This window comes from Mercenaria mercenaria, chromosome 9 (assembly GCF_021730395.1).
Source record: "Mercenaria mercenaria strain notata chromosome 9, MADL_Memer_1, whole genome shotgun sequence".
Classification (NCBI taxonomy): Eukaryota; Metazoa; Mollusca; class Bivalvia; order Venerida; family Veneridae; genus Mercenaria; species Mercenaria mercenaria.
Window position 1 is genome coordinate 78090829 of NC_069369.1, and position 16377 is coordinate 78107205.

A 16377-nucleotide genomic window follows, 5' to 3' on the forward strand; every position below is an offset into this window, starting at 1 on the left:
TTGTATTGTTTCTTTTAATGTTTCCAACTACCCTTTACATCAATACACAAGTAGTCTATGTCATCATCTGGAATGTCAAACAACAAACTATGAAAGTACACCATCATCAACATCATCTTCAGTACTTGCCTCCCTCCAAATGGAGTATATTCGCAACTGGTAACAGTACAATAACAGTAGGCAGTACCCTGCGGACATTTCGGCGTGCAAATTTAAAATCGCAGCTGAATTATTAAAACCATGTAAAACAAAAATACACAATCGGAGCGGGTAATTTGCAAAACTAAAAATAAGTTTGAATTGTTGTCATAACAGTGTCAATAACATGAAATATAACATATTTGTTTTAATGTGTATTCATTTTGCATATGTTACTACGGCAGGGCTACGTTTGAAACTCAGAAGGATTTTCAGCATTACAAATGTACCACTGATTCCAATTTATACCACTAAAAGTATTAATAATGGCGTAGAGATTGTATAAAGACCGAATACATGCCACTTCGTTCATCATTTATATACACTGGCGAGCACTCCAGGAAAATACAATTGGGAGCATGTATATGTTTATTTAATAGGAAACATATTAATCTATATTCAAATTTTCGTGTGACAAGTTCTGCATGAAATAAGATAATAATTTCGTGAAATCGTCAACAAATGTAGAAATTCTCCATATACCTCTATAGAAAATTTGTATCTTTTAGCGTCAACGGTTTGTAGCTTTTAGCGAGCCTAAAAAAATGTATCATTTAGCGTTAGTTTTGTATCTTTTAGCGAGCCTCGATTTTATATCATTTAGCGTTGGTTGTATCATTTGGCGTCAGTTTTGTATCATTTAACGTCAGTTGTATCATTTAGAGAAGTTGTATCATTTAGCGTTCCCCCACCGCTACCCTGTCTTTGGAAAAATATTTCAAAAATATATACAATATAATTGCTGTTATTACAACACATTGAAAAAAAAAAAAAAACAAAACCCATGAAGTGTTTGTGATCACTTACAGTCACTTGTAAATTTATTCAACAAAGTGTATGGCAAAAGGTTCATCAAAAAATAGTATAAACGATGTTACAGATTCTACCTAATTAATTCAAACACAGAAATGCAATATCTTGAATATCTTTTCACGGTTTGTAGACTCGAATCGTAGTGACTGACTTATCACAGTTACTTTTTCATATTTGAAACAAGGTATATGAGTTCACATAAACGTTTAGGAATATCTGTTCTCAATATTTTTTTAAACGCACTTGCAACTTTTTAATACGCTTTACAGCAACAGTAGTTAGGTCCGCAGTGATTAGGTCTCCACGTACATCCGTTGGAACCATAACCATGTGTCGAAAGATTCAATTTCCCAGAATCCGGTTGTTTAGAAGGGTTGGCCTTTAGTACAGGATGACGTTTCGCTATGTGGAATGCATCAAAACACGATACACTGAAAATGCACATGCAGCATGAACATAACATGATTTCATAAACAAATGAAAATGAATGGCTTTTGACTCCCACTTAAAAATGTTAAAGTATTTTCTATCAGGTAGTAAAGAAAATATATAAATTTCAACGACTTTTGGTATTAAGTTTCCTTTTTGTATGTATAATGGTGCTTATGTCCCTTCTGTCTTTTACTTTTTTCAGAGTAGAAATATGTCTATTTGTTAATGAATATTTACCAAATCAGATTTAGCAGATCTTATTTCACCAAACACCAGTAATGCTAACCTTAGCAACTGTGTTACATCACTTAATTTCACGAATGCTTCGGAAAATATCTTGTACTAAGCAATTGAATGCTAAAGTTTAACCTCTTATTTCAATTTTGCATCATATTAGAAACTATAACATTGAAGAGAAGAGAGATTTTACTCGCAAGTGACAAGTTTCTGTTGAATATCATTAAACTTGTAACGAATCAATTTTACCTATTACGTTGGTTGCCAATGGACTGGAGTATTTCATGCTTTGCGTTATTACACATCTCTTCGCACCTAGGGGCCTTCTCACAATCCCTCCTTATAGCAAACACCCATCCGGATCCCTTAGAGGCGCAATATGATTGTGCCATTTCATCAAAATAGTTATAGCTTAAGCTATATGTCTCCACTGAATAGGATTGTTGTACGCTCACTGAAATAATGAGTATTCAATGTACACTTTGGTAACATAACACGCCTTTTAGACAACGCATCGTGCTGTAAGAGGGCATGTCGTAAAAAGGTAATTACCAGATACACAAGAAATATGCATGTACATAGTTTTTATGAACGATGTAAATCAATTATGTATGATCATAATGTTAAATTAAATTATACCTACTGTTAACTATCAAACAGAAATTTAATTTCTATATTTGGCTACTTGTTAAACCAAAAAGTATAAAAGTTCAAAAACTTACGTAAAACAAGAACTGCTAACATATACATCGTTTGTCTCTCCATGACTAACTTTTTAGTTGTTTTTTTCCTTTTGTAAAAGGTGTATATATAGTTTCGCGAGAAGCTTAGGTCCGGCTTTAAGTTTCCTAGTTTGAATATAGTTGGCCAATAAGAAAGTTCGTGTGTTTATTAAAATAATGTGACATCAATTGTGGTGATACATTTTATTGTCCCCTGCCTTTTTCGAAGAAACAAAGGGGGATATACGTAGAAATAGGCTGCGTCTTTCTGTCCTTTCGTCCGTTAGTCCGCCCGTCACACTTCGTGTCTGGTCCATAACTCTGACATCGATGAAGGGATTTTGAAGTAACTTGGCATAAATAATCCCCATAATGGGACGACGTATGTGCAAGACCCAGATCCCTAGCTTCAAGGCCAAGGTCACACTAAGAGGACAAAGGTTAACAGGGTACATTTGATGTCCTGTCCTTTACTCTACAATCATCAAGGGAAGGAAAGTACTTGGCACAAATGTTCACCATAATAAGACGACGTGTCATGCGCAAGACCTAGACCCCTGGCTCCAATGTCAAGGTCAAACTTAGAGGACAAAGTTTAATAGGGTCTGCTTCGTGTCCGGTCCATAATTTTACATTCATCGAGGAATTTTGAAATTACTTGGCACAAATTTTCCCCATATTGAGATAATGAGAGGACGTGTCATGCACAAGAATCAGAAACTTAGCTCTAAGGTCAAGGTTACACTTAGAGGTTAAATGTTAACATGGTCTATTTCTTGTACGGTCAATAACTCCAGTCATCAAGGGATTTAAAATTGGCACAAATGTTCCTATAATGAGTTGATTTGTCATGCGCAAGAACCAAGACCTAGATCTAAGGTCAAGGTCACACTTAGAGGTCAAAGGCCATATTCAAGAATGACATTGTCCGGAGCATTTCTTCTTCATGCATGGAGGGATTTTAATGTAACCTGGCCCAAATGTTCACCACCATGAAGCACTCTTGTTTTTAGAATACTTTCCCTTTGTTTTATCATAAATAGTTTAAAATTTGCTATGACGGGCGTATATTGTGACATTCTACCACTATGACAATTGTTTATTTTTCCTTACCAACTTAAAAAACAGAATCACATTAAATCTTTACAATACAGATATAAGCATTTGAAAGCATTCAACCAATTAAGGATTTCCAGACATTAATAAGCTTCATATTTATTTGTTTTGTTTTGGTTAACGTCGCACCAACAAAATTGTAGGTAATAAGGCGACTTTCTAGCTTTGACGGTGAAGGAAGGTCGAGGTGCCCCTCCGTGCATTATTTCATCACAAGCGGGCACCTGGATAGAAACACCGACCTTCCGTAGGCCTGATGGATGGTTTCCTCACATGAAGAATTCAACGCCCAGAGTGAGGCTCGAACCTACATCGATGAGGGGTAAGTAATTTGAGGTCAGTGACCTTAACCACTCGACCACGGAGGCCCTCAAACTTTATAATGTCTTCATGAATAATATAATAATTATAAAGTTATGACTTTTGTACATTGTTAGTATGTTTGCCCTATTACTTAGATATATTGTATTGACATGTAATATGTTTTGTGAAAAATGTTCCCAGGCGGGGGACGTTGGGTAACTCAGTTACAAATTCTTGTATTACTTAACTTTCTGTCTGAAAATTAGGTTTTGTTCTTAAAATATCTTCCTTAATAGGTTCATCCTGAATTGAAAGCTATTTCACAAGTTCATTTCATAGAAAAATCTTAGTAACACTCACAGATTTTACATTTTAAACTGATCTACTTTTAAAGGTAAATAGATTAATTAAGTAATGCTGACCTTAAACTTGAAACCACATGGTCAGACTGTATTTCTGAGATATAAGCAAAGTTTTAGACAGGACCATCTTGGGTTTGAAACTATAGGAAAATGTAAAAATAAAAAAAGTTGAAAACCACAGGTCATCCAAGCCATATAAAAACCTAATAAATATTATAGATGTCATATTTTTTGTTCGATACCTTCTAAGAATATATATACTTTAAAAAATCAAAGTATTTCTAGAAGGTATCGAACAGAAAATTTCTAGGTATACATATATATACGTTAGTCTTAACTAGCTATTTGTATTAGTTAATGATGTCTTGAATTAAATTAAATATAAAGAAGATTGTACAGTGGAGTTGAAAAAAATTATATTTCTTCTGTGAACGTAGAGAAATAATAATGATAAATAAACAGGTAAAAACTTGATAATTTGGTTTCCTTGACAAATAGTATCTGCCAATATCATAATATTCTCATGAAAGGATCTCTTCACATACTTTATTATGCTACAGCAACAGCAGTCTATCAGTGTCGTGCGGTGGCTGTAATTTCTCCCCATACTTGAACACAGAATTGATATTTGTTCTTGTCATTTAGGATCATGGAGTGCACTCATTTTTACTGTATTAAATAGAATTCCGCTTAAGCCGGTGCTAGGGGGCGTGAGGGGTGTTGTACATTTCATAACCTCTCATGAACAGACTCAATCAAATCGAGTCCTCTATTATGTTGCTTGACTGCATTCTATGCTTTCAAGGATCTTTTTCACAGATTTTATTACTTAGCATGTTATAAATCTAATAATTAAAAACGTATAAATGCATTTTGTAGCTTAACCTTAGAAAATACGACTGTACACGCTAAAAGAGAAAAATAATTCCCCATTGAGCTAAACTCTAACATCAGTAGCAAACAAGATGGTATGAAATAAAACACAAATATGATCAATTTTAGGTATCAGTGCAGCAAACTGACTGAAATTAGAGAACCAGCAATTCAGGTGATTACTAAATCCGTCTCTTATGTTTTATTTTCTTGTTTATCGTTTTTGCTGATAACATACACCAACAATTTATCGGTTTTTAAACACTGAGTAAACACAAAAAGAAATGAAATGGGAGCATTCGTCAACGCCAGCTTTTCCAAGTCAAACGGCTTTTACAATGTGGTACGATCATTTTGCTAGGATTTTTTAAAAAAAATAATGTGATGACTTGAAAATGAATTAAACGTAGATGCAAATATGAAAAGGACTCACAAAATCTTGTTTTTCTATTAATACGACAGCTGAGATTGTTTTCGCTGAAATTGTTTTTTTAAACAGGAAGAAATGATTTACACATAGCATGACAAATTGCATGAATTTTTTATGTGACAGGCGTTAATTGCATGCAAAATGACTGATTTTGTAAGTATATTTTTATTGTTTTGTACTAGTCTGTGCTCTCTCCAAGTCATTCGAGATGGTTGACCTATTTCGTTAAAAACAATGTAAAGGGCGTACAAATAGGATATTCATTGTGTACATTAAAAGGAAAAAGTTTCACGAGTATTACTAAGAACAGCGGAATTTATGTCGGTAATGCCGAGCTGCTTTTTCTGTACTGTTTGTTTAATGTAATTTTCCATACAGTTATTCAAGCGTTCGTCATATGGAAAAAAAAACAACAACAAAAAAAAAAAAAAAACAAAAAAAAACAAAAAACAAAACAAAACAACAACAACAAAAAAAAAAAAACAACAACAAAAATTAACACATCTCGATTTTATAAAATTTAGGTTGGAATTTTAACAAGAGCTGTCCGTAAGACAGCCAAGCTCGACTATTCGAAATATTGTCACAGAAGCAGGAAATTATTACCCAAAATGTTAAATATCAAAAGAGTTTTAAGTTCGAAAGGGGACATAATTTGACCAAAATACATATCAGAGTTATGGGACTTGATGCTATCAACTAGTTTTATAACCCCGAAGAAACATGTTAGGTTTCAATTCAATATCTGCATTAGTTTTGGAGATAGTAACTTGCATGTAAACTTTAACCAGAATTTTCTAAGTCCAAAAGGGGGCATAATTTGCTCAAAATACATGTTAAGAGTTATGGAACTTGTCCTAGTGAGGCTGGTAATTGACCTAGAAAAGGAATAAATAAGATTCAAAGCTATATGCCTTTTGGTAATAGCTGTATGTACTTGCACGCAAAACTTTAACCAGAATTTTCTAAGTCCAAAAGGGGGCATAATTTGCCCAAAATACATGTCAGAGTTATGGGACTTGATTCTATCAACTAGTTTTATAACCCCGAAGACACATGTGAAGTTTCAATTTAATATCTATATTAGTTTTGGAGATAGTAACTTGCATGTAAAACTTTAACCAGGATTTTCTAAGTCCAAAAGGGGGCATAATTTGCCCAGAATACATGTCAGAGTTATGGGACTAGACCAAGTGAGGTAGGTAATTGATCTAGAAAAAGAAAAAATAAGTTTCAAATCTATATGCCTTTTAGTAATAGCTGTATGTACTTGCACGCAAAACTTTAACCAGAATTTTCTAAGTCCAAAAGGGGGCATAATTTGGCCAAAATGAAGGTCAGAGTTATGGGACTTGGTGCTATCAACTAGTTTTATAACCCCGAAGACACATGTGAAGTTTCAATTCAATATCTGCATTAGTTTTGGAGATAGTAACTTGCACGTAAAACTTTAACCAAAATTTTCTAAGTCCAAAAGGGGGCATAATTTGCTCAAAATACATGTTAGAGTTATGGAACTTGACCCAGTGAGGTTGGTAATTGACCTAGAAAAAGAATAAATAAGTTTCAAAGCTATATGCCTTTAAATGATAGCTGTATGTACTTGCATGCAAAAACTTAACCAAGGTGTGACGCCGACGCCGACGCCAGGGTGAGTAGAATAGCTAGACTATTCTTCGAATAGTCGAGCTAAAAATTATTTAGCTTATCTCAATAAAAGTAACCGGTGACCTTTTTTTTCAAATTAGGTATATGTTGTTTTATGTATTAACGGTTTTCGGTGGTTCTTAAAATACTTCGCGCTACAGACATAATTAGATCTTCAACAGTTCCATCATTCAAGCTTTGCATGAGAAATGTTACAATTTATTTTTTTATTTGTCAAAGACTACATATATGATCAATATAATACAACGTATTCACAACACACTTGTTGTTTCCTAAGAGAAAATACACTAGGGGTAAGAATGCGGATAAGTTCGCACCATAAACCGGTTTAAGCTCCCCATCGCTGGCTTTGCCACTGACCGTATCCAGGGCGGTGCCTGACTGTGTCGTTTTATCCTCGGGTGATAACTTTGTCTATGTGAATGTGTTTGTCTATGTATGCTAGTCTTGTGCATGTCCGCGTGCTATGGAATGCACTTTGAGGAAGCGTGGCTTTACCTGTTGGACACTCATCATTGCTTTTTTCTTAACTGTTGTGCTGATGATTACTCTATGCAACAATAAGAAATAAAGGTCCAGGGTTAGAAAACGTAATTCTGGGACCGGTATCAAAACTGCAGCATCTGCCTTGTTGCTTATTTACACAAATTAGAACACTGCATGACAAACGCATATTTTTGTTTCTAAAGACACTTAAGAGTTAGGCCCATGTTTCGGAGAAGAAACATCCCCAGCTTTTATTATATTTTACTGGCATATCATAGTAGGTTGTCTCCCTTGAACATTATCCGATAATCAATATTGGTTTTCCTGCTGATATTACTTTGAGCAATACATAATATAGGAAAAAAAAATTTAATGATTAATTTCAAATATGTATTTTGGTTTGGGAATATTTTACCAGATATGACAATATTAAATCAATTTCATCTCTTCAATTTGATGTGAAAATATTTATTCTAACTGAACATCTTCGTGCTTCAAGTCTGTGAAGTTGGCGGGTAGCTCGTAGATCGTAGGTCGACAATAGAAATGTCTACTTTGTTCAGAATCATTAGAAAAGGGTTCAGAATTGGTTGACCTGGGTCGTAGCTCGTAGATCAACCATTAGAAAAGTGTTTAGAATTGGCCGACCTAGGTCGTAGATTGTAGATCAACCATCAGAAATGAGTTCAGAATTGGTTGACCTGGGTCGTAGCTCGTAGATCAACCATGAGAAAAGTGTTTAGAATTTGTCGACCTGGGTCGTAGCTCGTAGATCAACCATTAGAAAAGTGTTCAGGATTGGTTGACCTGGGTCGTAGATCGTAGATCAACCATTAGAAAAGGGTATAGAATTGGTTGACCTGGGTCGTCATAGCAAATTTTAAACTATTTATGGTAAAACAACGGGAAAGTATTCTAAAAGCAAGAGTGCTTCATGGTGGTGAACATTTGGGCCAGGTTACCTTAAAATCCCTCCATGCATGAAGAAGAAATGCTCCGGACAATGTCATTCTTGAATATGGCCTTTGACCTCCAAGTGTGACCTTGACCTTAGATCTAGGTCTTGGTTCTTGCGCATGACAAATCAACTCATTATAGGAACATTTGTGCCAAGTAATTTTAAATCCCTTGATGACTGGAGTTATTGACCGTACAAGAAACAGACCATGTTAACAATTAACCTCTAAGCGTGGCCTTGACCTTAGAGCTAAGTTTCTGATTCTTGTGCATGACACGTCCTCTCATTATCTCAATATGGGGAAAATTTGTGCCAAGTAATTTCAAAATTCCTCGATGAATGTAAAATTATGGACCGGACACGAAACAGACCCTATTAAACTTTGTCCTCTAAGTTTGACCTTGACATTGGAGCCAGGGGTCTAGGTCTTGTTTATTTAATACACGTCGTCTTATTATGGTAAACATTTGTGCCAAGTACTTTCCTTCCTTTGATGATTGCAGAGTAAAGGACAGGACATCAAATGAACCCTGTTAACCTTTGTCCTCTTAGTGTGACCTTGGCCTTGAAGCTAGGGATCTGGGTCTTGCACATACGTCGTCCCCTTATGGGGATTATTTATGCCAAGTTACTTCAAAATCCCTTCATCGATGTCAGAGTTATGGACCGGACACGAAGTGTGACGGGCGGACGAACGGAAAAAAGGACAGAAAGACGCTGCCTATTTCTACGTATATCCCCCTTTGTTTCTTCGAAAAAGGCAGGGGACAATAAAATGTATCACCACAATTGATGTCACATTATTTTAATGAACACACGAACTTTCTTATTGGCCAACTACATTCAAACTAGGAAACTTAAAGACGGACATAAGCTTCTCGCGAAACTATATATACACCTTTTACAAAAGGAAAATAAAACAACTATAAAGTTAGTCATGGAGAGACAAACTATGTATATGTTAGCAGTTCTTGTTTTACGTAAGTTTTTGAACTTCTATACTTTTTGGTTTAACAAGTAGCCAAATATAGAAATTAAATTTCTGTTTGGTAGTTAACAGTAGGTACAATTTAATTTAACATTATGATCATACATAGTTGATTTACATCTTTCATAAAAACTATGTACATGCATATTTCTTGTGTATCTGGTAGTTACCTTTTTACGACATGCCCTCTTACAGCATGATGCGTCGTTTAAAAGGCGTGTCAAGTTACCAAAGTGTACTTTGAATTCTCATTATTTCAGTGAGCGTACAACAATCCTATTCAGTGGAGACATATAGCTTAAGCTATAACTATTTTGATGAAATGGCACAGTCATATTGCGCCTCTAAGGGATCCGGATGGGTGTTTGCTATAAGGAGGGATTGTGAGAAGGCCCCTAGGTGCAAAGAGATGTGTAATAACGCAAAGCATGAAATACTCCAGTCCATTGGCAACCAACGTAACAGGTAAAATTGATTCGTTACAAGTTTAATGATATTCAACAGAATATTGTCACTTGCGAGTAAAATCTCTCTTCTCTTCAATGTTATAGTTTCTAATATGATGCAGAATTGCAATAAGAGGTTAAACTTTAGCATTCAATTGCTTAGTACAAGATATTTTCTGAAGCATTCGTGAATTTAAGTGATGTAACACAAATATTAAGGTTAGCATTACTGGTATTTGGTGAAGTAAGATCTGCTAAATCTGATTTGGTAAATATTCATCAACAAATGGACATATTTCTACTCTGAAAAAAGTAAAAGAAAGAAGGGACATAAGCACCATTATACATACAAAAAGGAAACTTAATACCAAAAGTCGTTGAAATTTATATATTTTCTTTACTACCTGATAGAAAATACTTAAACATTTTTAATTGGAAGTCAAAAGCCATTCATTTGCATTTGTTTATGAAATCATGTTATGTTCATGCTGCATGTGCATTTCAGTGTATCGTGTTTTGATGCATTCCACATAGTGAAACGTCATCCCGTACTAAAGGCGAACCCTTCTAAACAACCGGATTCTGGGAAATTGAATCTTTCGACACATGGTTATGGTTCCAACGGTTGTACGTGGAGACCTAATCACTGCGGACCTAACTACTGTTGCTGTAAAGCGTATTAAAAAGTTCCAAGTGCGTTTGAAAAAAAATATTGAGAACAGATATTCCTAAACATTTACGTGAACTCATATACCTTGTTTCAAATATGAAAAGGTAACTGTGATATGTCAGTCACTACGATTCGAGTCTACAAACCGTGAAAAGATATTCAAGATATTGCATTTCTGTGTTTGAATTAATGTGGTAGAATCTGTAACATCGCTTATACTATTTTTTGATGAACCTTTTGCCATACACTTTGTTGAATAAATTTACAAGTGACTGTAAGTGACCACAAACACTTCATGGGTTTTATTTATTGCAATGTGTTGTAATTACAGCAATTACATTGTATATATTTTTGAAATATGTTTCCAAAGACAGGGTAGAGGTGTGGGAACGCCAAATGATACAACCAAAGCTAAAATATACAAAATCGAGGCTCGCTAAAAGATACAAAACTAACGCTAAATGATACAACATTTTTAGGCTCGTTAAAAGCTACAAACCGTTGACGCTAAAAGATACAAATTCTCTATAGGAGTATATGGAGAATTTCTACATTTGTTGACGATTTCACGAAATTATTATCTTATTTCATGAAGAACTTGTCACACGAAAATTTGAATATAGATTAATATGTTTCATATTAAATAAACTTATACCTGATCCCAGTTGTATTTTCCTGGAGTGCTCGCCAGTGTATATAAATGAAGAACAAAGTGGCATGCATTCGGTCTTTATACAATCTCTACGCCATTATTAATACTTTTAGTGGTATAAATTGGAATCAGTGGTACAGCTGTAATGTTGAAAGTCCTTCTAACTGAGTTTCAAACGTATCCCTGCCGTAGTAACATTTTTGCAAAATGAATACACATTGAAACAAATCTGTTATATTTCATGTTATTGACACTTTTATGACAACATTTCAAACTTAATTTTAGTTTTGCAAATTACCCGCTTCGATTGTATATTTTTGTTTTACATGGTTTAAATAATTCCGCTGCGATTTTAAATTTGCACGCCGAAATGTCCGCAGGGTACTGCCTACTGTTATTGTAGTTACCAGTTGCGAATATACTCCATTTGGAGGGAGACAAGTTCTGAAGATGATGTTGATGATGGTGTACTTTCATAGTTTGTTGTTTGACATTCCAGATGATGACATAGACTACTTGTGTATTGATATAAAGGGTAGTTAAAGAAACAATACAATTTGCTTTTTTTTTTATTGAAAATTAAGATATATTGATCGATTATCGATCTGCAGTTACAGAAGTATCACTCATTTAAGAATCGATGCAAAATGAACGCGATGTAGTACAACACGTCTGACATTGAAACGTGCAAGAATACTCCTTTTCGAGGGTGCTTTCCAGGCCCGGATCCAGAAATATTTGATTGGGTGCACCAGCTTATCATCGACAAGGTGCATAGAGTGGAGTTTATACGGGAAGGGGTACCCCCGTTCTAAATATTTTTGAAATAAAGGAATGAAATGGTGGCAATTTTTTATCTAAATTTTGAGTGCAACTTTGGTGAGTATAGTTCACCTCTCAGCCGACTGGGGGAAGGGGGTGGGCACGGGCCCTCTGGATCCGGCCCTGGATCCAAGCCTGTTTTCAATAATTGCCTTCTTTTATAAAATAGGCTCATGACTTTTTCGACATGTCTTTAGAATGTTTTTTTATGATATTAAATGGCTTTATCACTTGTCTCTCCATATGCATCTGTCACGTTCATTAACCTTATTTACAATAGTGTCTATGAAAGTGTTTTCCGAGTGTTATTAAAAGGGGTTTATTTTCCAACTTTGAACGTACACGTGCATTGAATGCACACAACAAACATAGGTTAAACCTAATCCTAACCTTAATCAGTATATTACACATGCAATGCGTGCGTTCTTACGGTGGTATGTTTAGGACATGCCTTTATTCTTTTTAAGATTAAATTATCTCTTGCGCACGACACCTTATCTAGTGCTCTCGACATCGTTTCTGGTGCGCACAACATATTATCTCGTTCGCACGAAAACTTATCCCGAGCAAACGACATCTTATATCGTGCTCTCGACATCTTATCTCCGGTGCACCACATATTATCTCGAGCGCAAGACATCTTATCTCGTGCGTACGACATTTTAGCATTTGGAAATTAGCATGGCACAACGGCCTAACAAGCCTAGTTGTGTATACTAGCATAGTTGAAATGTTATGGTTAAATGATTTTCCCGATCTACGACCCAGGTCAACCAATTCTAATGGTTGATCTACGAGCTACGACCCAGGTCGACCAATTCTAAACACTTTTCTAATGGTAGATCTACGAGCTACGACCTAGGTCAACCAATTCTGAACTCTTTTCTAATGGTTGATCTACGATCTACGACCCAGATCAACCAATTCTAAACCCTTTTCTAATGGTTGATCTACGAGCTACGACCCAGGTCAACCAATTCTGAACCCTATTCTAATGGTTGATCTACGATCTACGACCCAGGACAACCAATCCTGAACACTTTTCTAATGGTTGATCTACGAGCTACGACCCAGGTCAACCAATTCTGAACGCATTTCTAATGGTTGATCTACGAGCTACGACCCAGGTCGACCAATTCAAATCACTTTTCTAATGGTTGATCTACGAGCTACGACCCAGGTCGACCAATTCTAAACACTTTTCTAATGGTTGATCTACGATCTACGACCCAAGTCAACCAATTATAAACCCTTTTCTAATGGTTGATCTACGAGCTACAAGCCAGGTCAACCAATCCTGAACACTTTTCTAATGGTTGATCTACGATCTACGAGCCAGGTCAACCAATCCTGAACACTTTTCTAATGGTTGATCTACGAGCTACGACCCAGGTCAACCAATTCTGAACCCTTTTCTAATGGTTGATCTACGATCTACGACCCAGGTCAACTAATTCTAAACACTTTTCTAATGGTTGATCTACGGGCTACGACCCAGGTCAACCAATTCTGAACCTTTTCTAATGGTTGATCTACGAGCTACGACCCAGGTCAATCAATCCTGAACCCTTTTCTAATGGTTGATCTACAATCTACGACCCAGGTCAACCAATTCTGAACACTTTTCTGATGGTTGATCTACGAGCTACGACCCAGGTCAACCAATTCTGAACTCATTTCCGATGGTTGATCTACGATCTACGACCCAGGTCAACAAAGTAGACATTTTTATTGTCGACCTACGATCTACGAGCTACGCGCCAACTTCACACACCTTCTTGCTTCCAATTTTGTTTTATAACTATCAACATCACTTATATTGAGCATATAGTGAAAATCACTAAAGTTTTCAATTTCTTTAACTTTAGAGACAAATAAATTATATTTTCCAAGACTGTTACGTATTAACAATGTTTATAAACGGAACAAGAACCAAGGAAATATTTTCACGTCTTCTCGACCGCCTATGTAACAATAGAAAACAGTTTCTGTACGCAGCAGACACCCGATTGTGATACAATGAACGCGGAGCCACTGATGAACGCGAATATATCCGCTATTCTCTTTAATATACAAGCAGATATTCGCGAAATCAAAACACGACAAGTAAAAGACTCGGCACTTATAAATGAAATACGCAATGAAACCAAAAAACTGTCAACTAACGTTCATATCATCCAAACGAAAGTTAACAGTGTCTTGAGCCGGTGTCCGGACGCAACTGCCATAGGGGCGGTTGAAAGTCTACAAGCGAATGTTTCTGCACTGAGCTCATCCGTCGGCATTATGAGCAAAAAACTGAATGATGCTATTGTGTCAGTACAACTAGAAAAACAAACAAATATTTACCAACACGAACAGAAATGACATAAGTATTCTTCAAGATGTGCACACAAAACTGGATGCATCATCAACGTTGCCGCCGCTTTACAACGAAGCTGAACGTACCGGCGTAAATGAAACAACGCAAAATATGTCAGATGAAACAAGCTCTAATCGACCTATGATTGTAACAAACGGTGATTAATGCTGATGAAAGTGCCGTGAACATTCCGCAGGTCGATCTCTCCATAACGAGCCCAAACGTTTGATACCCGTCTCTCTGATAGACCAATCCGTAATAAAGGGCAGATAATTACAAACACAAATTCACAACAAATAAATGTAAATTTTTCAGAAAGAAACTATAGTGAGAGACCGGCATGCGAAAGGTTTACCGCCGTAAGACGGAAAAAGATTGACTCATACTTTGTCGGAAATATAGCAATAGTATACAATGTATTATGGCCGCTATGGGTCTTCAGCAAGAGTGAATATTCCGTACACAGAGGAACATAAAATTCAGTCTGAGCACTTGTGGTCAGATGAAATTACTGTCCGTAAATGGCTTAGTAGAGCTGAATGGCAAATAAAGTACGGACGAAACAGTCGTAAATATCACGGACGAAATGACAGGATGGAAAACAGGAACACATAATAGGATCAATGACGACAACAAAGACGTAGCTTACAATTACGAAGACGAGGAGTACGACTATGACAGAACTGATTCGGATAGACGGATCTTTAACGTAACTGAGGACTGGAATGATAATGTAGAGGAGTGGTCAAATGATCAATACCGCCGTTCTTAAAAACCATTTAACCATGAATATACACATTCCTGTCAATAGGCTCTATGTTGTTATTATCTGGAATAATAATGATTAATATTTTTTGTTGGAATGTACGTGTAATTATGTCATCGGCACATTCGCTGTCCGAGTATCTTGATACTTATACAGTCGACATTACCTTATTAACTGAACACAAATTATTTCAATATTCTTCGAATTTCATGGATTCAATCCATCCCGAATATATTCCGCTGATGACCGTTGATACGTCAATAGATCAATATTCACTAGCGCGTTACGGGAAAGGTGGTACAGCCATATTATATAAAGAAAATTTCGTTATAACATATTGCCATAAGAAAGCATAAAAAACGAGCGAATATTGAATTTAGACTACCAAATATCGTACCTACTTACATTTTTTGCGTATACATGTGACAGCAGATAATAATCTAGAGGCTTATAAAGAAACCCTCACTGATTTACAAGCCATGTATTCCTTCTATAATACGAGAGGTACAGTCATCTTAGCTGGCGATTTCAACAGTCAACTCATAGAAATCGCATCAGACCCAAGTCAGTACAACAGAAAGTCAATAGTTTTTACTGACTTTGTAAATGAGAACGGCCTTAATGATGCACTCAAACACGAACATTCAACGGGGCCACACTATACCCGCATTCACAATAAAACAATAATTGACCATATTCTTGTTGAAAAGAATTTCATGAAAAGAATACGTCATGTTATGATCCTCGATGAAAGCATAATATTCACATCGGACCACCTACCCATACTCATGACATTTGAATCCCCATTGCCGCAGTGCAGAATCGTCCCGTCAAAACAATGTATAGCGTGGAATAAGTGTACACACGACCACTTAACAGCCTATAAAACTAGTTTATCCCAAACACTGTCTGGAATTCTATGCCAGGCTGGTCACTATAAACCAGACGTAATAAACGAAAAAATAGTGCAGTCAATATATGCTGCGCAAACACAATTACCCAAAAGAACGTTTAATCCGCACAGAAAGTCATACTGGTCAAAGGAGGTCAAAAATGCGCACACTGAAACCAGA

At 36.0% G+C, this 16377-nt stretch overlaps 2 protein-coding genes across 2 annotated transcripts; one reads left to right on the forward strand and one right to left on the reverse strand.

The window, feature by feature from the left end:
* LOC123548144 (uncharacterized) lies at positions 1-2557 on the reverse strand. Its single transcript, XM_045335376.2, has 3 exons — positions 2403-2557; positions 1930-2134; positions 1-1442 (listed from the first exon to the last, which is right to left on the reverse strand). Exons 1-3 carry the CDS (start codon positions 2443-2445, stop codon positions 1265-1267), a joined length of 426 nt encoding a protein of 141 aa, XP_045191311.1. The 5' UTR covers positions 2446-2557; the 3' UTR covers positions 1-1264.
* A 6884-nt stretch (positions 2558-9441) lies between these two features.
* LOC123548145 (uncharacterized) lies at positions 9442-11366 on the forward strand. Its single transcript, XM_045335377.2, has 3 exons — positions 9442-9578; positions 9847-10051; positions 10538-11366. The coding sequence occupies exons 1-3, from the start codon at positions 9536-9538 to the stop codon at positions 10713-10715; spliced, it is 426 nt and encodes a 141-aa protein (XP_045191312.2). The 5' UTR covers positions 9442-9535; the 3' UTR covers positions 10716-11366.
* Positions 11367-16377: the final 5011 nt, after the last annotated feature.